At 66.1% G+C, this 16,969-nt stretch overlaps 5 protein-coding genes across 5 annotated transcripts; 1 reads left to right on the forward strand and 4 right to left on the reverse strand.

The window, feature by feature from the left end:
• Positions 1–1,440: 1,440 nt before the first annotated feature.
• On the reverse strand, positions 1,441–4,534 carry EMIHUDRAFT_453443 (hypothetical protein). The gene is made up of 3 exons (XM_005758948.1): positions 3,354–4,534; positions 2,295–3,182; positions 1,441–2,170 (listed from the first exon to the last, which is right to left on the reverse strand). Exons 1-3 carry the CDS (start codon positions 4,482–4,484, stop codon positions 1,970–1,972), a joined length of 2,220 nt encoding a protein of 739 aa, XP_005759005.1. The 5' UTR covers positions 4,485–4,534; the 3' UTR covers positions 1,441–1,969.
• A 1,638-nt stretch (positions 4,535–6,172) lies between these two features.
• On the reverse strand, positions 6,173–7,173 carry EMIHUDRAFT_43295 (putative alcohol dehydrogenase; the record flags this gene model as incomplete). The annotated part of the gene is made up of 2 exons (XM_005758949.1): positions 6,173–6,747; positions 6,828–7,173. Coding segments are annotated over 2 exons (921 nt in total), but the record flags the coding sequence as incomplete, so codon positions are not given.
• A 1,253-nt stretch (positions 7,174–8,426) lies between these two features.
• Positions 8,427–9,497, reverse strand: EMIHUDRAFT_453444 (hypothetical protein; the record flags this gene model as incomplete). The annotated part of the gene is made up of 2 exons (XM_005758950.1): positions 8,427–8,910; positions 9,294–9,497. The coding sequence occupies 2 exons, from the start codon at positions 9,495–9,497 to the stop codon at positions 8,542–8,544; spliced, it is 573 nt and encodes a 190-aa protein (XP_005759007.1). The 3' UTR covers positions 8,427–8,541.
• Positions 9,498–9,745: 248 nt separating this feature from the next.
• On the forward strand, positions 9,746–11,766 carry EMIHUDRAFT_453445 (hypothetical protein; the record flags this gene model as incomplete). Its single annotated transcript, XM_005758951.1, has 5 exons — positions 9,746–10,386; positions 10,774–10,812; positions 10,951–10,996; positions 11,132–11,233; positions 11,451–11,766. 5 exons carry the CDS (start codon positions 9,746–9,748, stop codon positions 11,565–11,567), a joined length of 945 nt encoding a protein of 314 aa, XP_005759008.1. The 3' UTR covers positions 11,568–11,766.
• Positions 11,767–14,633: 2,867 nt separating this feature from the next.
• Positions 14,634–15,813, reverse strand: EMIHUDRAFT_359508 (hypothetical protein). Its single transcript, XM_005758952.1, has 3 exons — positions 15,243–15,813; positions 14,893–15,169; positions 14,634–14,820 (listed from the first exon to the last, which is right to left on the reverse strand). The coding sequence occupies exons 1-2, from the start codon at positions 15,786–15,788 to the stop codon at positions 15,059–15,061; spliced, it is 657 nt and encodes a 218-aa protein (XP_005759009.1). The 5' UTR covers positions 15,789–15,813; the 3' UTR covers positions 14,634–14,820; positions 14,893–15,058.
• Positions 15,814–16,969: the final 1,156 nt, after the last annotated feature.

Genomic DNA, 16,969 nt, shown 5'->3' on the forward strand with positions numbered 1-16,969 from the left:
GACCGAGGCGCCCGGTCCGTTCGCGGTTTGCGGCGATATCGGCTTTCGGCGCAAATGACTTGCGCGCTAATTATCTTGAGCACTTGAGCACTGGGGGGGGGGGGGGGGGGGCAGATTGGCGAGCGCAGGCAGGCGGGCAGCCGCTGGGCGAGCAAATCGCTGGCGGACGGGAGCCCGCCCCGCCTCAGGCAGGCGTCGCTCGAATCGGCGCACGCACCGAGGTTTCGCCGAGGGAGGAGGGGGGGGCAAAGCATTCTGGCTCGAGCCGCAGTGACGGTTTGGGTGGGTTCGATTCTGGGCAACTTGTTGGCGGCAGTGGAAGGATCGATTGCTGTACATCGAGCACAGCCCCATTCACACCGCATTCACACCCCATTCACACCCACTTGGCACAGTGGCGCTGTCGGTGCCCTTGAACCGCCGCTGGTACCGCGACCAAATGAGGAGCACCGCCAGCGAGCCGCGCAGCCGCCACTGCGGGTCGAGCAGATACCGCGGGACGTACCTGCCACCGCCACACCAATCGTGGCGTCAGCGGGAGCGGCGAAGCCCAGCCATTCACAGCTCGTCCACAGCCACCCACCCTCGTTCACGCCCCACCCCCACGGCCCGTCCACGGCCCATTCACACCATTTCATTCACGCAGGCGGAGAGGTTCGTGATCGATCACACGGAGGAGGACGTGCCTGCGCCGGAGGGGGCCGGGACAATCGCGTGCCTGCCCTCCGACCACTTTGCGGTCTGGTCTGTGCTCCGCATGCTGGCATGAGGCATTGTGACTCGAGGCTGTTTATAGCCGTGCACCCTACACGTGCGCCCGTGCGGCCTCGAGACTTGTGCGGTGTACTGTAGAGAGCTGAGTGAGATGTGTGGTACTACCGACTCTGTGCGCGTGTGCGGATCGCGAGTGAGTTCAGCGCCGCGTGGCTCGACAGTATCGAGGACGTAGACCGCCAGCCGGACACTAGTGCTACTCACCGCCCGTAGTAGAGATCGGGCGGTAGACAATCCGGGTGAGACGCTGTCCGATCACGGCGCTTGCTCGAGCAAGCGCGGTGATTGGAAAGGCGGTGTGAACATCGCTGTTTTTGTCCCGATGGTCAGAGTTTGATCAAGGTTTTGGTTGATACATTTCTGTGAATCTGGGACGAGGTGCCTCCAGGTGCGCATGTGCAACACCTCTGAGTACGGCTATACGCTGCGCTGTGCATGAAAGAGCCCCACTGAATGCAAAAGTGTGACCCCCAGGGAGACGGGGCGGACGCGGCAGCAGTGCCGCCGCCGCTGCTGTAGGTCTGTACGGTAGAGATCTAGAGGCTCCCACAGCAGTCAGGCACTCTGTGCTCTCCGCTAGTAGTAGTACCATACTTACACAACCCAAAATACACGGCCCGCACGCCTTAGGCCTTAGGCCTTACTTATGCAGCTGTGGGCGGCCGCAAGACCGGAAGAGATACAGCTGTCGCACGACTCGCCAATATGGCCTGCACATGCGATTCACCGTCGGCCCCGGGCCCTACCGTACCGTCCCGCTGCATGCACCTACCCGCTACCCCATCTCCCGCCAAGCGGCTTGGCAAGCGTGCGCGCAGCGGAGAATCCTCTCATTCAACGAGACGAGTCACGCCTCCCCCCCCGCGCCCCGCGCCCCGCGCCTCGCCATCATTTCCGAGCGTTCGTGCCACGCCTCCACGTCGGCCATGCACAGGTCGCCGCTGCCGCCGGCTGACGAGGGGCCACGGCCGGGCAGCGCGCAGCCAACCCGCTCTGATCGAAGACCACAGAGACAGTGACTGAGCGGGCGTGTCAACACCAACAAACGGCGTGAATGGATCCCCGTTTGAAGAGGGCTACGGAGAAGTTCGCGCGTGCGAAGCGCACGCGCAACGCAGCCACACATTCATCTTCTGCGATGCCCGCACACCACTGCGAGATGCCGCGAGAGCAACGAGGGATGCTCACCAGCGGCCTAGCCGGTGAAGGTGGGCACAGCGACGATGCGCTCGTAATCCTTCTCATCCTCCGTGCGCTCCCACGTGACATCGTGCTTCATGCGCGACCACGCCACCACCGCGTCGGCGGACGAGCCCTCAGCCGGAGGTGGAGGCAGATCTGCTGGGGCGGGGTGCCGCGGCATGACTTGCAGCATCGTGAGCGGCGGGAGGATGACCTGCGCAGCGTGTGGGAGACGAGGCGCTGGCCCACGGGTCAAGGGCACACACTCAAGGGCTGAGCTGCAAGCACGAGTGGCAATGGAACGCGGTCCAAGGCGGCCGCGCAGAGCTCTGGCGCACCTCCTGCTCACCCTCAAACTGCGAGAGGAAGGCGACCTCGGCGCCGCAGTGGTAGCCGGCGTCGTCCTGCCCGCGGGCGCGCAGCTCGAGGAGCACGGACGGCTTGCCCTTGGCGTCCATGTAGAAGGTCTTGGGCGCGAGCGCGGTGGACATGAACGCCGAGTCGACCGCGCACACGATGCCCTGCGCATCCGGGAGCCAGAAGCTGCCGGAGATGGCGCCCTTCATGCAGCGGTAGAGCGTGCGCTCATTCTCGTCCGCCGTGTTGGCGGCGGCGAGCTTGCGCAGCGCCGCGACCAGGTGGCCGACCGTCGCGCCAAACGAGCTCGCCGCGTCGAGCGCCGCCGCACGGCGCGCCGCCTCGGGCTCGAGCCGGCCGCGCTCGGCGGTCCACGCGCCCGTGAGTTGCGGATGCCACCTGGGCGGCGGATTGGGCAGGCACGCCACCTGCCGCAGCCACCAGTTGATCATGTCAAACGCGGGACCTGCGTCATGGCGGACACACCAGCAAGCCTCGGTGAGCAGCGGCTCGCCCGTGCGTGGGGAGACGGGGACGAGTTGCGCAAGGCGGGCGCCTGTATACAGCCGAATGGAGAGCACCTCGTCGAGCGTCAGCAGGTCGGCCGCCGTCGCGCGGGGCAGCCGCGACTTGACGTGATCGTTGGCGCGCTTGAGGAAGTCGGCGGGGCGCATGCCGACGTTTCTGACGTCGCGCATGCCGGGCGTGCACTCGGCCACAAACGCGGCGCCGGAGACGTAGCCCCACACCGCGCGGCCCGTGTACTCGACGCCCTTCCAGTCCTTCCACGCCAGGCCCGCGCGCGTCCACTCGTGCTCCATCGTGTGCGCGAGGCCGCGCGTCAGCTCGTCGGTGCCGCGCACGTACGCCTTGCGCGCGAGGAAGAGGAGCGGGACGACGCTCTCGCCAAACTTGGACGCGGTGCACTCGGCGGCCGCCGCGTCGGCGTCGGCGGCGAGCGCGGCGCGCGTCTCGTCGGCGAGGCTGCCACCCGACGGCAGCAGGAAGGTGAGCGTGCACGTGAGCAGCCGCTGCTGCACCGTCTTCTCGATGGTGGCGGCCGCGTCGTACGGGCAGTCGACGCGGTTGCCGTCTTGGTCCTCGTAGTGGTCGCCCTTGTCAAAGTAGGACGTGCCGGTGAGGTGGTCGTACGTGGCTCGGTCGCCGTCGGCGTCGGTGCACCACGGAGTCCAGCGGCGAAAGGTGGCCGTAAAGGGCGGGCCCTCCACCTTGACGAGGCGGAGCAGCGTGTTGGGCGGCAGCACGTAGGACGGCGGGTCGTACTGGGTCAGCACCGCGGTGTGGTAGCCGGCGGCGTCGTTGGGCTGCGAGAGGATGCACACGACGTCGCCGGGGAGGTGCACCAGCTCGCCGCCCTCCTCCTGGACCTGCGCATGGTAGCCCTCCTCGCCCATGCAGACGGGGTCGGCAGCGAAGTTGAGCGGGCTCAGCGCGGTGAGCCCTCGAAAGTTGGTCGCGTCGGGCACCTCGATGCCGGCAAAGCCGGGCTCATCCTCGACCATCCCGTGGAGCGGCCGGTCGCCCCGCCGGACCCCGCGCAGCGCCATGTACAGCGGCGGCGCCACCTCGCCCTGTGCGGCGGCGCGCTCGGCGAGGACGCGGACGAGCGCGTGGCAGCTCGCGCCGAGGTCGCGCCGGCCCTCGGCCAGCGCCCGGCGGAGCGATGCGGTCGCAAGAGAGGGAAGGAGCGTCACGAGCTCCGCGTCGTCCTGCGCCCACCCGTTGGCGACGAGGTCGTCGACGGCCTCGCCCAGCACCCCGCCGCCCGCTTCGCGCAGGTAGAAGCGGATGTTCTCGTTGCCCCTCCGTCGGTCGGCGGCAGCGGCGGCGGCCTCGCCGGTCAGGTCGTCGGCCTGCGAGAGCGCCTCGGCAAACTCGTCGCGCCAGGTGCGGTCAGAGGGCGGCGGGCCGACCAGGTCCGCGACGGTGACGAGGTAGCCGCGCCGCTGCGTGCCCCCTGGCGCGTCCGTCTCGATCCCTCCGACATTGATCATTTCAAGGCTCGTCTCGCCGATTTCCTGCTCGTCGTCCCGCGCCTTTTCTGCCGCTGCTTCTTCCGGGAGGAGCTTCGGAACCGAGTCCTGTTTCTGGGGCTTCTGGGAAGCTGTGGCGACCTCGACCACGTCCTGTTTCGAGCCGCACACGCCCATTTCCACGAGCCGGCGGGAGGCGAAAGTGGGCGACGCCTTCCTTCCTCTGGTTGGGGGAGACGTGCTTTTTCTTTTTTAGGTCTTCACAGGTGATGAGGCTACTCAAAGAAGAGGCTGCCCTTCCCGGTCTTGGGTTGGTTGCGTACTTTGTGCGCTTTGTAAAAAAAATAACCCCCCGGCCTTCCTACGTCAGAGAACGACCGCGCTCCTGTCAACTAGAGTGGGCTGGCGTGGACTATCTTTTTCTCAGGGGCCAGCCCCCGAACCCCCGTTTAAAAAGGACCCGTGGCTATGTGAGTCTATCTATGGTAGGGCTTTGGGGGGGTTGGGTAAGATGTTGCCTTGCAAAAAGAGAGGGACTTCAGAGAGAGGGACTAATGATCAGACACAGGGTTGCTGACACGGTGGCTACACTCGTTCGCGGGCGCGGGCGGCAGCGGGCGGCGAGCGGCGGGAGCGGGCGCGAGCGAGACGATCGATGTTCCCCTGGCCTGGAGAGGGCTCTTGAGGGAGGTCGAGGAATTGCGTGGCTGGGGCGGGCAACCTGGTTTGTGGAGCTCCCGCAGATTACCTAGAGAGCACGGCATTCGGATGTCGACGCGCGTCATGTTGGCAAGCCACAGTAGTCCGCCGACGATGGCCATGTAGGCGGTGCGGAACTCGGACATCTCGTCGTATTCAACAGATCCAACGGCGGGCTGATCGTCGGCGGACAATTCGAGCCCCTCTTCCATAGGCGAATCGAAGCGGCGTGAATGGGCCGATCGAAATAGGCGCTGAACTTGGCAACGAGGTCGGCGGCGTAGAGGCCCTGGGACAGGTTCAGGGTCCGTGCGGCGCGATCACGCGTAATAGCGGTGTTCAGTATCCATTACGCCGTAGCTCGCGCATAGAAGCAGGAAGCCAGGCGGCCGCATCGCGTTCGCTGTATACGTTTTACCCAAAACCGAAACCAAAACACGAATCTCCAATCCAAGAAGGGATGAAATCCCTTATGGATATAATCGCCAAATTATCTCAGGAATATAGTGTGAATGCCCGGGAACACCCCGTTCCCTTTAGCGTCCTAGTCTAAAATCTGAGGATTAACGGAAAAAGGATTCAGACTTCGCTTTAGTGAGGCCAAAGTGAGTTTGTGGATGTGTGAGACGATGCGCGACACGAGGAGGCATGCGGACCGACTTGTCGGCGACTCTGCTGCACGCCGTTTCAGAATTTTTCTCAGTGTGAGCGAGACGTGGAAGAGTGGTTGGGTAGGACGGGTCGGCCCGGAGCATCGGAGTAGCCGTCGTGGTCGCGGCGAGCAGCGCCGGCCACTCCGGCGCCGCGTCGGCAACATGGGAGCATGTCCACCGCCACTTCGCGGCCGCAGCGCTGTTTTGTCGCCAAACGCCGCCATGTACCTTTTCGGGCAAACCATCGAGCTGCATATCGATCTCGACTTGACGGCCACCGACCACCGTGGTGCATTTTGGGGCGCTGTGGGCCCCCTAGCCCCGGCGGTTTTTCTTGGAGCACTTGGAGTGCGGTCAGTACGGCTTTATAACCTCACGCCCAGGGCGGTTTTTCATTGATGTGGTGTAAAAAACAAAAAGCCGTACGTCAGCCTAGATGTCAGCCAGACTTGCCCCCCCCCCCCCCGGAAAGCGTGTAATCCATGGTGTGTACGGTCAGTGTTCAGATACGTGCAACACAGTCTTGCCCGTGTTGCGCCCCGCAAGCATGTGCGCGACGGCGGCCGGAGCCTCACTTACCCCACAGAAGCGAGTCCCGTCGACCAGTGCGCGGATCTCCCCCGCCGCGAGGTCTGCGTACAGCCGGTCGCGGAACGCCGGCAGCACGCCTGTGCTGAAGGCGTCGCCCCAGACATTGCCAATCAGCCGCCCACCGTTCGGAAGCTCCACCGTCCTGCCGGGCCGAAAGACGTCGTCCATGGTGTCACCGACGCCCTCGACGCCGTGGTGCGGCGTCTCATCGTTGTGCGGGTACTGCGAGATCGAGCCGACGATGAGCACCCTCCCCTCTGGCTTGAGGTTCGCGCAGACGGCGCCGAGTAGCGCGCCGCCGACGCCCTCGTAGGCAACATCGACGCCACCAGGGTATTCGGCGGCCAGCACGTCGGCGAGCGACTCGTGGCGATAGTTGAGTACGCGGTCAACACCGAGTTGCTTTGCCGCGTCCACCTTTGCCGCGCTGCCCACGGTGCCGACGACGCTCGCGCCGGCGGCTTTCGCTAGCTGCACGGCGAAAGAGCCGGTCGCACCTGTTCACGGCCAGAAGTGTGGAGGGACGCCGTTCACACTCACAGCTGCACGGCGAAGGAGGGGCCCGTCGCGCCGCAACACGCCGTGACGACTACCACGTCGCCCGACGTCACCGGCGCCGTGTGGCCGAGCGCGACGGCCGCGGTGAGGCCGGAGACGCGGGCCGCCGTCTGCTCCGCCGCATCGCCGCCCTCGTCCACCGCGTTGCACAGACGTGCCTTGACACGCGTGTACTCGCTGTACCCGCCGCCGATGAAGGCAACGCGGTCACCGGCTGCGTAATCGGCTTCGGCACCGGCGGCAACGACGACCCCCACGCCCTCGGCGCCGAGCTTGATGCCAGTCGCTTCGGCGGCTGCTCGCGTGACGGAGAATGTGTCAGCACCGCCGTTGACGCCGGCCACCATCACCCGAATCAGCACTTCGTCGGCGGCGAGGTCCTCGAGGTCGTCCGCTGTCGATGCGGTGGCGACGCGAGCCGCGGCGGCAAACGACGGCGCGGGCGCGCCGAGCAGCCGCTCGAAGCTGCTCGGCAAGAAGACGGTGGAGCGGTCTCGGACGAAGTCGCGGAGGCTACGCGCCGGTCTGCCTGTAATCTGGCGCACCGCGTCCGTGACGTCCGCGCAATGTGAGCCGAGGACACCGAGGAAGCCAGAGAGGCTCGCTAGTGCGGCGGGCGGCAGGCCCCTCTGCGCCACAAATGCATCCGCGTCGCACGCGGTGATGGACACGGGCCTTGGGCGAAGCTCCGAGATGCAATCTGCGAGCTCGCCACCAAGCGCAATTGCATCCGGGCCAGTCAGGTCGAACCACTCACCCCCAGTGCCCCGCCCGGTCTGCGCGCCGTCCAGCAGCACGGCGGCGCAATCGGCGACGTCGCGCACATCGATCATTGAGATCGGAGAAAGGGCGAACGGGTGCGAGCACTCGTCAGCCTCACGCAGAGGGCCGGCCACGCCTGTTCACGGCCAGAGGTGTGAGCAGACGCCGTCCACGCTCACAGCGTAGATGCGGAGGGCAGGCCGAGGAAGCCGCCCATCGTCACCTCGTCCATGAACAGGTTCGGGCGCAGCACCGCGTGCGGCAGGCCCAGCTCTGCGAGCAGCGCCTCCACCTTAGAGGACACGGTTTAGAGGACACGCATCAGAACAGCCCCTCTGTGATGCCAGCCTGCCCGCAGCCGTTCTTACCTCCAGGTGGGCGACGTATGGGCCGCCCTGCTTCATCTCGAGGACCTGCCGCGCTGTCGACAGCTTGACGGCGTACGCGCAGCCAGCGCTGTGGGCCGCGCGGCACAGGCCGCCCTCGAGCGCAGCCTGCTGGGGCGAGTTGCTGCACGCGACAAAGAGCCGAAAGCCCGAAGGGACGGACCCAAAAGCTTCCGCGAGCGCCTCCGCGTCGTCGTGTGCGGCACAGAGGCACTGCACGCCTTCATGCATCGCTTGTGCCTTTTCGGCGTCCCGGGCCAGCACATAAACGCCCTCGGCACTGCCACGGCGAGACACGAGGGAGCGCACGACGGCGGAACCGACGCGACCCGTGGCGCCACTGACGACCACAGGTGGGCGCGTGGCAGCGGCGACGGTGGCGAGGCACGCGGCGATGCGTAGGCGCATGTGCTTTTCGAAGGGGTGCTCGCAGCTGTCGTGGCGCGACGGGCTGGAAGCCAGCTTCTCGGCACTGCTTCAATAGAGAGAGAGAGAGGGACTCTCTCTCTCTCTCGAGGTTCTCCTGACAGTGACATGGGCACGACACGTGTGTGGACTGGCGCACACGAAATCACCTTCCAGCCCTTATTTTCTCGACAAGATCCCCTCCTCCACCAGCGCCTGCAGCACGGCGGGCGCGTGCCGCCTGATGTAAGTCTCAAGCTTGCCGCCGAGCGCGCTGGTGAGCGGCTTCGCGCCGACGAGGTCGGCGACGCGCGCAATCTCCGCCTCCGCCGCCTCCACGCCCGACGCGTCGGCGCAGAGCACCTCAATCTCCATCACAGCGTGGCCAAACGAGGCCGTGTCGGCGTCGATCGAGCAGCCGCCGAGCGCAAACTTGGAGCGGGTGGTGGCGAAGTCGGCGAAGGGCGCGAGGGCCGCGTCGCGCAGCGTGTCGTCGATGCCGCACAAATCCTCGCACGTGCTCGAGACTGGCAGCAGGTCGCGCAAGGCCTAGGAAGACGCAAGCGATGAGGTGGAGTACAGCCAGGCTCGGACTGGACACATGCGCGGTCGGGGTGGACGCTGGGCGGGAAATCTGACGGCACGCTCTCCTTCTCTGGCGCGACATATTCAGGTCTCGGCTAGAGCTCGGCTAGTCTCGGCTCCATCCTCCGCCTCGTTAACGGCCGCGGCGCCCTCCACCTCTCGGAAGACGGTGCGCTCGCCGCCCGAGCGCTTGGCGTCAGCCTGCGGCGGCGGCGGCGGCGAGGGCGTCGGCCAGGGACGCGGCGAGGGCGGGGCGACGGCGGAAAGAGAGGTGGCTGCAGCAGCGAGGAGAGAGGCAGCGGCAGTGGAGGCGGCAGCGGTGAGGGCGGCAGCGGCTTTGCCTCGACTGGCAGCTTGAGCTCCCACTCGTCGTCGCGCCGGCGCAGCCAGATGTCGCGCCGCGTGAGCGCGCAGTCGGGCGTGTCAAAGTACACGTCGGTGAAGGACGCCTCGCTCACCCGCTTCCCGCCGAGCTCCTCAACTCGCCGCGCGAGCTGCACGAGGTCGGGCGGCGCAAACTTTCTCTCAACTTCGATCATCGTGCCGCCCATGGAGGCGATCCCGGGATGATCGAGACTGGCAGCTACGAGGAGGTGTCGAGCGAACCGAGCGCGGCGCCCGCCTTGACCCAACATAGAGGGCGTTGTGTAGCCTAGCTTTTGCGTAATATGAAACCGAGCGCGCATCCGTCAAGCAACAACACGGGGCTCGGTTTTCTTTTCGTACGAGCCTGTCGTCAGTTAGAGTACCGTTCTTTTTCACCGGCTTCTCGTGTTGCTTGCCCTCCCCGCTCTTATAAATGTCGTCGAGTGACACAACCGCCGCTCTCGACACCGCCATCCCATTGCTCGCCTGGTACGCCTTCAACGGCGCCTTCAACGTGGAGAACAAGCGGGTCCTCAACGAGCTCAGCTACCCGTGGATCATCTCCTGGGTTCAGCTCGCGGCCGGCATCGGCATCGCGGTGCCCGCGTGGCTGCTCGGTCTGCGGCGGCCGCCCGTGATGACCGCGGCGGTGCTGCTGCGCTTCCTGCCGATCGCGGTGCTGCACGCCGCCGGGCACGCGCTGCAGGTGGCCGGCATCGGCGCGGGCTCCGTCTACTTTGGCACGATCATCAAGGCGACCGAGCCGCTGATCGGCACGCTAATCGCCTACGCCGTGGACGGCAAGGCGGCGCCGTGGTACGTCAACCTGACGTTCGTGCCCATCGTGGGCGGCATTGCGTATGCGGCGGCAAAGCCGGGCGCGGCCGCTGACTTGTCCGACCTCGCCTCCTTCGCAGCCGTCGCGGCTCTCTCTTCGACGGTCTTCTTTGCGCTGGCGAAGCTGCTCGTCAAGCGCCTCATGACGGCCGACATGAAGAGGCGCCATGGCCTCGACGCAGCCAACACGTACTCCGTGCTCACGTGTTGCTCCGCCGCGCTGCTGCTCGCGCCGTCGTACGCCGCAGAGGGAATCCACCGCCTAGATGCGGGGGAAAATCTCTCCCCAGATCTCCCCACCCAGATCTCCCCAGACCTCGAGGCACCAGATGCGAATGTCTCCCCGGATCTCCCCAGCTCTCGAGGCGCCAGATGCCGGAAGAGCTCCCCGGGTCTGCCCACCCGTCTCCGAGGGTGGCCGTCTTGATTGATTAGCTGAGATTAGCCAAGATTAGCCGAGATTGGCGACCGTCTTGATTGGCGTACTTGCAAGGACCCGCGGTGCTCGCCGCGCTCGCCGCCGCGGGGGAGGGCGGCAGCATGGTGGGGCGCAGGCGACTGCTGTGTGCGGGCTGCGGCATCTCTCTCGCTATCTCTCCACCTCTCCCCGTCTCCCCGCACCAGGCTACTGCTGTGCGGGCTGTACTACTTTGCGTACAACGAGTGCGGCGCCCGCCCCAATGGGCTGCGCTCTGAATGTGCACCGCGTCTCTTCACACGTCTAGCCGTGAACAGGTGCGGCTTCCGCGTCCTGGACAAGCTATGTGCACCGCGTCTCTTCACACGGCTAGCCGTGAACAGGTGCGGCTTCCGCGTCCTGGACAAGCTGAGCCCCGTCTCGCAGGCGGTCGCCATCGGGAGGATGACCCCGGCTAGTCACCGACCACACCCACAAAGAACCCTGCACACAGATCGCACGGGCCGGGACCTGTTCCTGTTTACCCATCTCACCGTGGGTCTCCGCTTTTATTTGTTGGTGTAGGCGGTAGCCAACGCCGCGAAGCGGCTCGTCATCCTCTTCTTCGCCGTCGTCTTCCTCGGCGAGGAGGCGCGAGAGTCGCCGAGATTCGCGGAGAGTAGTGGAGTTTGTCTCCTCCGCCGTGTCGCCTTCCTCGGCGAGGACGCAAGCAGCACAACACTCACTCTATCCCTTGCAACAGCACTCACCTTGTCCCTTGCGATTTTGATGCCGGGGGCTCCTGCCTTCTAGACGTGGAGTCGCGAGCCCCCCCCCCCACCCCACCCTGCCCCACCGCCGCGTGCGTGTGTGGAGAGGTTTGTCTTGCCTTACCTCACCTTAGGCGAGCGGCCGCAAGCTCGTCGGCGCGGGTGTGGCGATCGCCGGAGTGACGAGCTACAGCTTCGCGAGGCTACGGGCCGACGCTCACGCAAGGGCAAAGGCCAAGAAGGCCTCCTGATCACGCAGAGGTGCTGCAGCCTTGTGTCGGTAGCAGTAGAAGCTAGCGCATCCCCAGCCTCCAGGCCGGACAGCGCTTGCCTCGGTTCATGTTTATTGTCCATCGCCCATGAGCCATGTCGGTTGTCGCATCTTATCGCGCATCCCGAAGCCCGTTCGTGATGAAGCCTACAGACCTCTCAATGGATCCTGACGCGGAATCGACTCTATCTAGTGCTCAAGTGCGCTCAAGATAGATTAAACCGCACGACTAGTTGCAAACTTGGAAGCACTTGGACAAACACGTAAACAACGTCCGGGTGGAGTCCAGGTAGAGCGCGGTACTGGGCTGGGTTTTTAGGCATTGTGGGGTGGCACTCCCATCGACCCTCATGACCTCCTCGGGTCTCTGAGATGGACACACCAGTGGGTGTGGGACCACAGCCAGGGTACACTCTCTGGGGTGGCGCGAGGGCCCCCGGCCCACACCGTGCGCCGCGCAGCACTGCGGAAACGGGGCTCCGGCTCTCAACTTCCCGAATGAGTACGGTTGAGTAGAGGGCAGATTTGGAGAGATCTCGAGGAGTACATACAGATAGACCCTCTAACCATAAGAAAACTCTGACCTGATCGGTCGTACTGACCGCCGACAGATCACTCCAGACAGCAGACAGGCCGACGTCTGCACGCGGCCGGCCGGGCGAGAGGCTTGACACGATCCGACCCTGCGACCCTGACGCTGCTGCTCTAGCTATCAGACATGCGCTGCTGACTGCTGCCACAATGTGCGACCGGTGCTGACCCACTTGGCGGCCTTCCCGGTCAGTGGTGAGGCGCAGTTCAGAGCTGTCGATGGCGCGATGCCGCACTGGTCCCACATTGGTGACACTAGACCACCAAGTTTGCCGGTCCAAGAGAGAGGCACCGGCGCTGTCCTGAGAAGGTGCGTGGTCCCTCTTGACTGCCCATGCGCGCGAGGCTGTGTAGGCATAGCCTCGAGAGTGCCAGCAGCCAATCCGAGGCGGCGCGCATTGCGCCAGAAGCGTGCACACGATGGAAGGACACCTTCCTACGGGCCGTACGATCAGGTCGTCACTGAATGCTGAAGACTAAGGCCGCGAGCTATGCAGGTGATCAATTGTGCAGCATGGCACGGTCAGCAGCGCCGACAGGCTGTCGCAAGGCGTGATAGCATGGCCGCAAGTACGCCGAATTCCCGTGAAAAACAAGTAGACGAGTGCTCATACGAACGCCGGGCGCCGCTGCGGAGACCTTGACGTACGACGGCGTGCACTGGAACATGCCGCTCAGCCTTCTCTACGCGCACGCCATCGTGGAGCAGCTCGTCGGAGGGCCGGCGGCAGGAGGTGCTGCGGCTGCGCCCTCGGCGCTTTCGGAAGGCCAGGGACTCGGCCGGAAGGACCATGGCCCACCCGCAGGCAGTTCTGTGGTGCATTCAGCGGCACCCCGCCGGCCGGCGACATGCACAGCCCTTCTCAACGACTGGTGTCGGTCGCACTGTGGTGCCGCGCTGAAAGCGCAACAGGATACCAGGGGGCGTTGGGCGTGTCGGCCTGGTCGGGACAGGGCAGCTCTTCTGCCAGCCGGACATTGCGGCGCGCTTTCGCGCCCCCGCCGGGGAAAGCCGCTCTCCGAGGAGCAGAGGGATCTCAAGCAGGTTCAAGGCAGGTGCCGCTGTGCCGGCGGCGAGTGCGTGCTGCTCGAGGCCACACCGATGCCGGCGCAAATGACCGGCTGCTTGGCGACCAACGGCAGCGCGATGGATCCGACGTACGCAGCGCATGAATGGCCATGGCCTCTGCGGGATTTCGTGATTGGGAGGTGGATGCCCCGACTGTCGACGATGCCGCTTTGGCTGCGGCTGTATGACTGGATCGTGTTCGGCCCCGTGGTGAACTTATCTCATCCGCAGCCGCGCTCAGTGTACGTCCAAGTGTTTCCGGGGCCAGAACAGCTCCAGGCTCTCAAATCGAGGCTCTCTCAGCTGGACAGCTCGCACCGCATCCACGCGTTGGCCGTTGGCGGTGCGGATGCTGCGTTGTCGGATGTCTTGCGGATGCAGGGGTCTGAAATGCGACGGCTGCTGGAAAGCCGCCAAGTCCGACGCGTCTACTACGAAGGCCTCGACACCAGTGTGAGATCTGTCCCCAACTTGCGGCCTCTCCCCGAGGGGCTCGCAGACAATTACATATGTCCCTTCTCGATGCAGATCCGCGATGCATACCGTGCGTCCCCTCTTCTGCGCCGGGCAGAAAAGGTGCTATTGGCTGCATGGGGCGCATGGTGGCCTGGAAACGACCGCTTGCCCTCGCGCGCGCGAGCGCTCAAGTGGGTACGCGCCACAGTGCAGCAGGGTGCCGACTGGCTGGACCACAGACAGATTTCACGACGCGAATGGTGGTGGGAGCTGAGGCAATACCGATTCGTGCTCAACCCAATCGGCGCTTGCGTACAGAACGTGCGAGTCTGGGAGGCGCTTTTGATGGGCGTGATCCCCATTGGTGATTCTTCTTCGCTTGCAGACAGACAGCTGCAGGCCGAAGGCTACCCGATGGTGCTCGTGCGCGACTGGGCAATGATCACAAAGACCCGTCTTGATGCCTGGTACGAGCTGCTGCTGCCGCGAGTTGGGGCCATCCGACCTCTGCTAGATGCAAGGAGCACGCATCACCGTCTAGTACATGGCCTGACGGTGAATGACGTGCTACAAGCACGCGGCGACTGGGAGAACCGAATCGTGCCCCAGATTCTGGTTTGAATCGATGCAGCTGCTGAGTGCTGTGTGGCGCGGCTGCGGGCTGGCGCATGGGCCCCGCGCCGGCCGACGAGCGCCCACCAGCCACGTGCCAATCCACGCCGGGGCTCCACGGCGCTAGAGTAGTGTGAGACCCATGCCGAGACCTGTTGCAAAAGGAATTTTAGGCCCCAACATAAACAACATTATCCTGGACAGCCCTCTCACTCTAACAAGTAACAACATCACGGCCACGCACACCACACGTCTGGTACGCTGAACGGAAGGGTGCAGAGCGCCCATACGCCCCCCCCCCCCCCCCGCCTCACCATACACGAACAAACGCACCGCCTCGCGAACTGCTCCACGGCACTCTGCCCCCATTCGGCGTCGAGAGGGCCCCGCCCCACCCCCGAAGGGCCGCAGCCCCGCCTCCACTCGGCGCCTTAGATCTTTCGGGTGTCTTCGAGGCGGAGCTCGAAAAAGAGCCGCTCGAGCTGGGCGAGGAAGGGGGTCGCCTATTTTGAATTCATTAATGAGTGAGTCCACTGTCAATGTGGTGTGAATCAGCCGCGAGAGGAGGGGGTCGCCTCGCGCACAAAGTGGTAGATATCCCCGAGCACCACCGCCTCGCGCTCCACGTCGCCCAGCCCGGGGCCAATCAGCCGCAGCAGCGTCTCGTAGTCGGGCGCGGCGCTGCAAAAGACCGAAAAGGCCTGCCGCAAGCCTCGGGCCGTCTCGGGCAATCTCGGGTCATCTCATGCCATCTCATGCCATCTCGTCGCATCTCGGGTCATCTCGGGTCCTCTCCGGTCCTCTCGGGTCCTCTCGGGTCCTCTCGGGCAATACCGAAACGCCTGCCGCAAGACCCACGAGTGGTAGGGCTCGAGCGCCTGTTCACAGCTGCGGGTGTGAAGAGACGCCGTTCACAGCCGAGAAGACCCACGAGTGGTAGGCCTCGAGCGCCTCGCCGTACGCCTGGCGCAGGATGGCCGACGTGCGCACCGGCTCGCGCTCCGCCGCGACCGACAGCCGCTCCGCGGCCCAGCCGCTGAAGGAGGAGCGGCGAGACGTCTCCGCGCCGCCGCCCCCCGCCGCCCCGCCCGCCGCCCCGCCCGCCGCCGCCGCCGCGCCCCCGTCGCCGCCGGCCTCGTCGAGGGCGCGCGGGTCCGCCGCGAGGAGGACGCCGCGACAGAGGGCGATGGTGAGGTGGAGCGCGCGCCGCAGCCACAGCAGCGCGATGGCAGCGGACGGGTCCGCGAGCTGTGCGCTGCCGTCCCCCTCGGCCAACGCGTGAGCCCCCGCGTCCACCTCGGCCTCAAGCAACGCGCCCAAGCGGCGACACGGCCGGCCAGCCTGCGCGGCGGTGAAGGCTGCGTCGCGCACCTTGCGCAGGTTGGCCTCGTCGTTCCGGACGAGCAGCGCCAAGCCGAGCGCCTGGTTGATCCTGATCACGCCCGCCTCCAGCGCGCGCAGGCTCGGCTCCATCGCCAGCGGAACGCCTTTGGGTTCGGGTACCGTGGGAGGTAGGGGAGTGGGCGCGGGTACCGTGGGGGTATGGGATGTGCGGAACGCCTTGACGGAGTCGATGTAGAACGGGCTCTCCCCATCTCTCCCCATAGTCTCCCCATCTCTCCCCGTATCTCGGGTGCCTTGACGGAGTCGATGTAGAACGGGTGCTCCCCATCTCTCCCCATAGTCTCCCCATCTCTCCCCGTATCTCAGGTGCCTTGCCCGCAGAGGTCCGCGACGAGGCCCGCCTCGCCAGGCTGCATTGCCGCGCGGAAGGCGGCGCACGCCTCGTGCAGCACCGAGTGCTCCTCGGAGCACATGTCCGCCAGCAGCGCGTCCACCTGCAGCTCCTGCACCTCCCCCTCGTCCTCCTCCTCCGCAGCCGTCCCGCCGTCGCTGCTTTGCGAGCGCGCTCGCCGCTTCAAGAAGGGCGGCGGCGTGGCCGGCGCCTCGGGCGACGCCGCCGGAGTGTAGTTTGAGGTGTATGGGGGTGCGTCGAGCGGCGGCAGCAGCGGCGACGCGGCCGAGGGCGACGGCAGCGGGTCGCAGGCGCGGGCGGGAGAGTCGGCGGCGCGTTGAGGGTAGTACTGCCGGCGGCCGACCGAGGCGGGGACGGGGAGCTCGGCGGGGTCGTCGTCGTCGCAGCCGCCAACCCGTCGCAGCGGCTTCGCTTCTCCGGCCGTCGGAGGCAGCTGCGCCCCCGTCCTCCCGCCCGCAGGACCCGCGGGCGCTGCCGGCGCGCCGGCGGGCGGCAGCGACGGCGACAGCTCGAGCGCCCAGCAGCGGAGGGGCGGCGGCGCGCGGGCGGAGAGGCGGCGCGCGCCGCGCACCCCAAGCAGTAGGGCAACGGCCACCGACTGCAGCACGCACGCCGCAACCGCAGCAGTTGCCGTCGGGGGAAACGCTGCTCCTGCTCCGGCCGTGCCGCCGCCCCAAAGGACCGGCCACAGCGTCGCCGCCACACACGCCGCTGCGGCGGCCGCCGCGGCTTCCAGCAGCAGCAGCACGCCCAACGGACCTGGCCGGGCGGTGGCGGCGGCGGGCGGCGGCGCGACGGGGCGCCTGTTCACAGCTGCGGGTGTCAAAAGACGCCGTTCACAGCGGCGGGCGGCGGCGCGACCGGGCGCCAGCTAACGCGGATGTGAGAGTGGAGCAGC

The sequence above is a fragment of the Emiliania huxleyi genome (assembly GCF_000372725.1).
Source record: "Emiliania huxleyi CCMP1516 unplaced genomic scaffold EMIHUscaffold_83, whole genome shotgun sequence".
In the NCBI taxonomy this organism is placed as follows: Eukaryota; Haptophyta; order Isochrysidales; family Noelaerhabdaceae; genus Emiliania; species Emiliania huxleyi.

What these genes read in the sequence shown, in the direction of transcription:
- EMIHUDRAFT_453443 (XM_005758948.1), bottom strand. Translation starts at nt 4,484, where the DNA reads ATGGGCGTGTGCGGCTCGAAACAGGACGTGGTCGAGGTCGCCACAGCT. An exon ending in CCGCCACCATCGAGAAGACG is followed by an intron (nt 3,183 to 3,353) that starts GTGCAGCAGCGG and finishes CTCGCGCGCAAG; the next exon opens with GCGTACGTGCGCGGCACCGA. An exon ending in AGTTTGAGGGTGAGCAGGAG is followed by an intron (nt 2,171 to 2,294) that starts GTGCGCCAGAGC and finishes CACGCTGCGCAG; the next exon opens with GTCATCCTCCCGCCGCTCAC.
- EMIHUDRAFT_359508 (XM_005758952.1), bottom strand. Translation starts at nt 15,788, where the DNA reads ATGGAGCCGAGCCTGCGCGCGCTGGAGGCGGGCGTGATCAGGATCAAC. An exon ending in TCGAGGCCTACCACTCGTGG is followed by an intron (nt 15,170 to 15,242) that starts GTCTTCTCGGCT and finishes TACCACTCGTGG; the next exon opens with GTCTTGCGGCAGGCGTTTCG.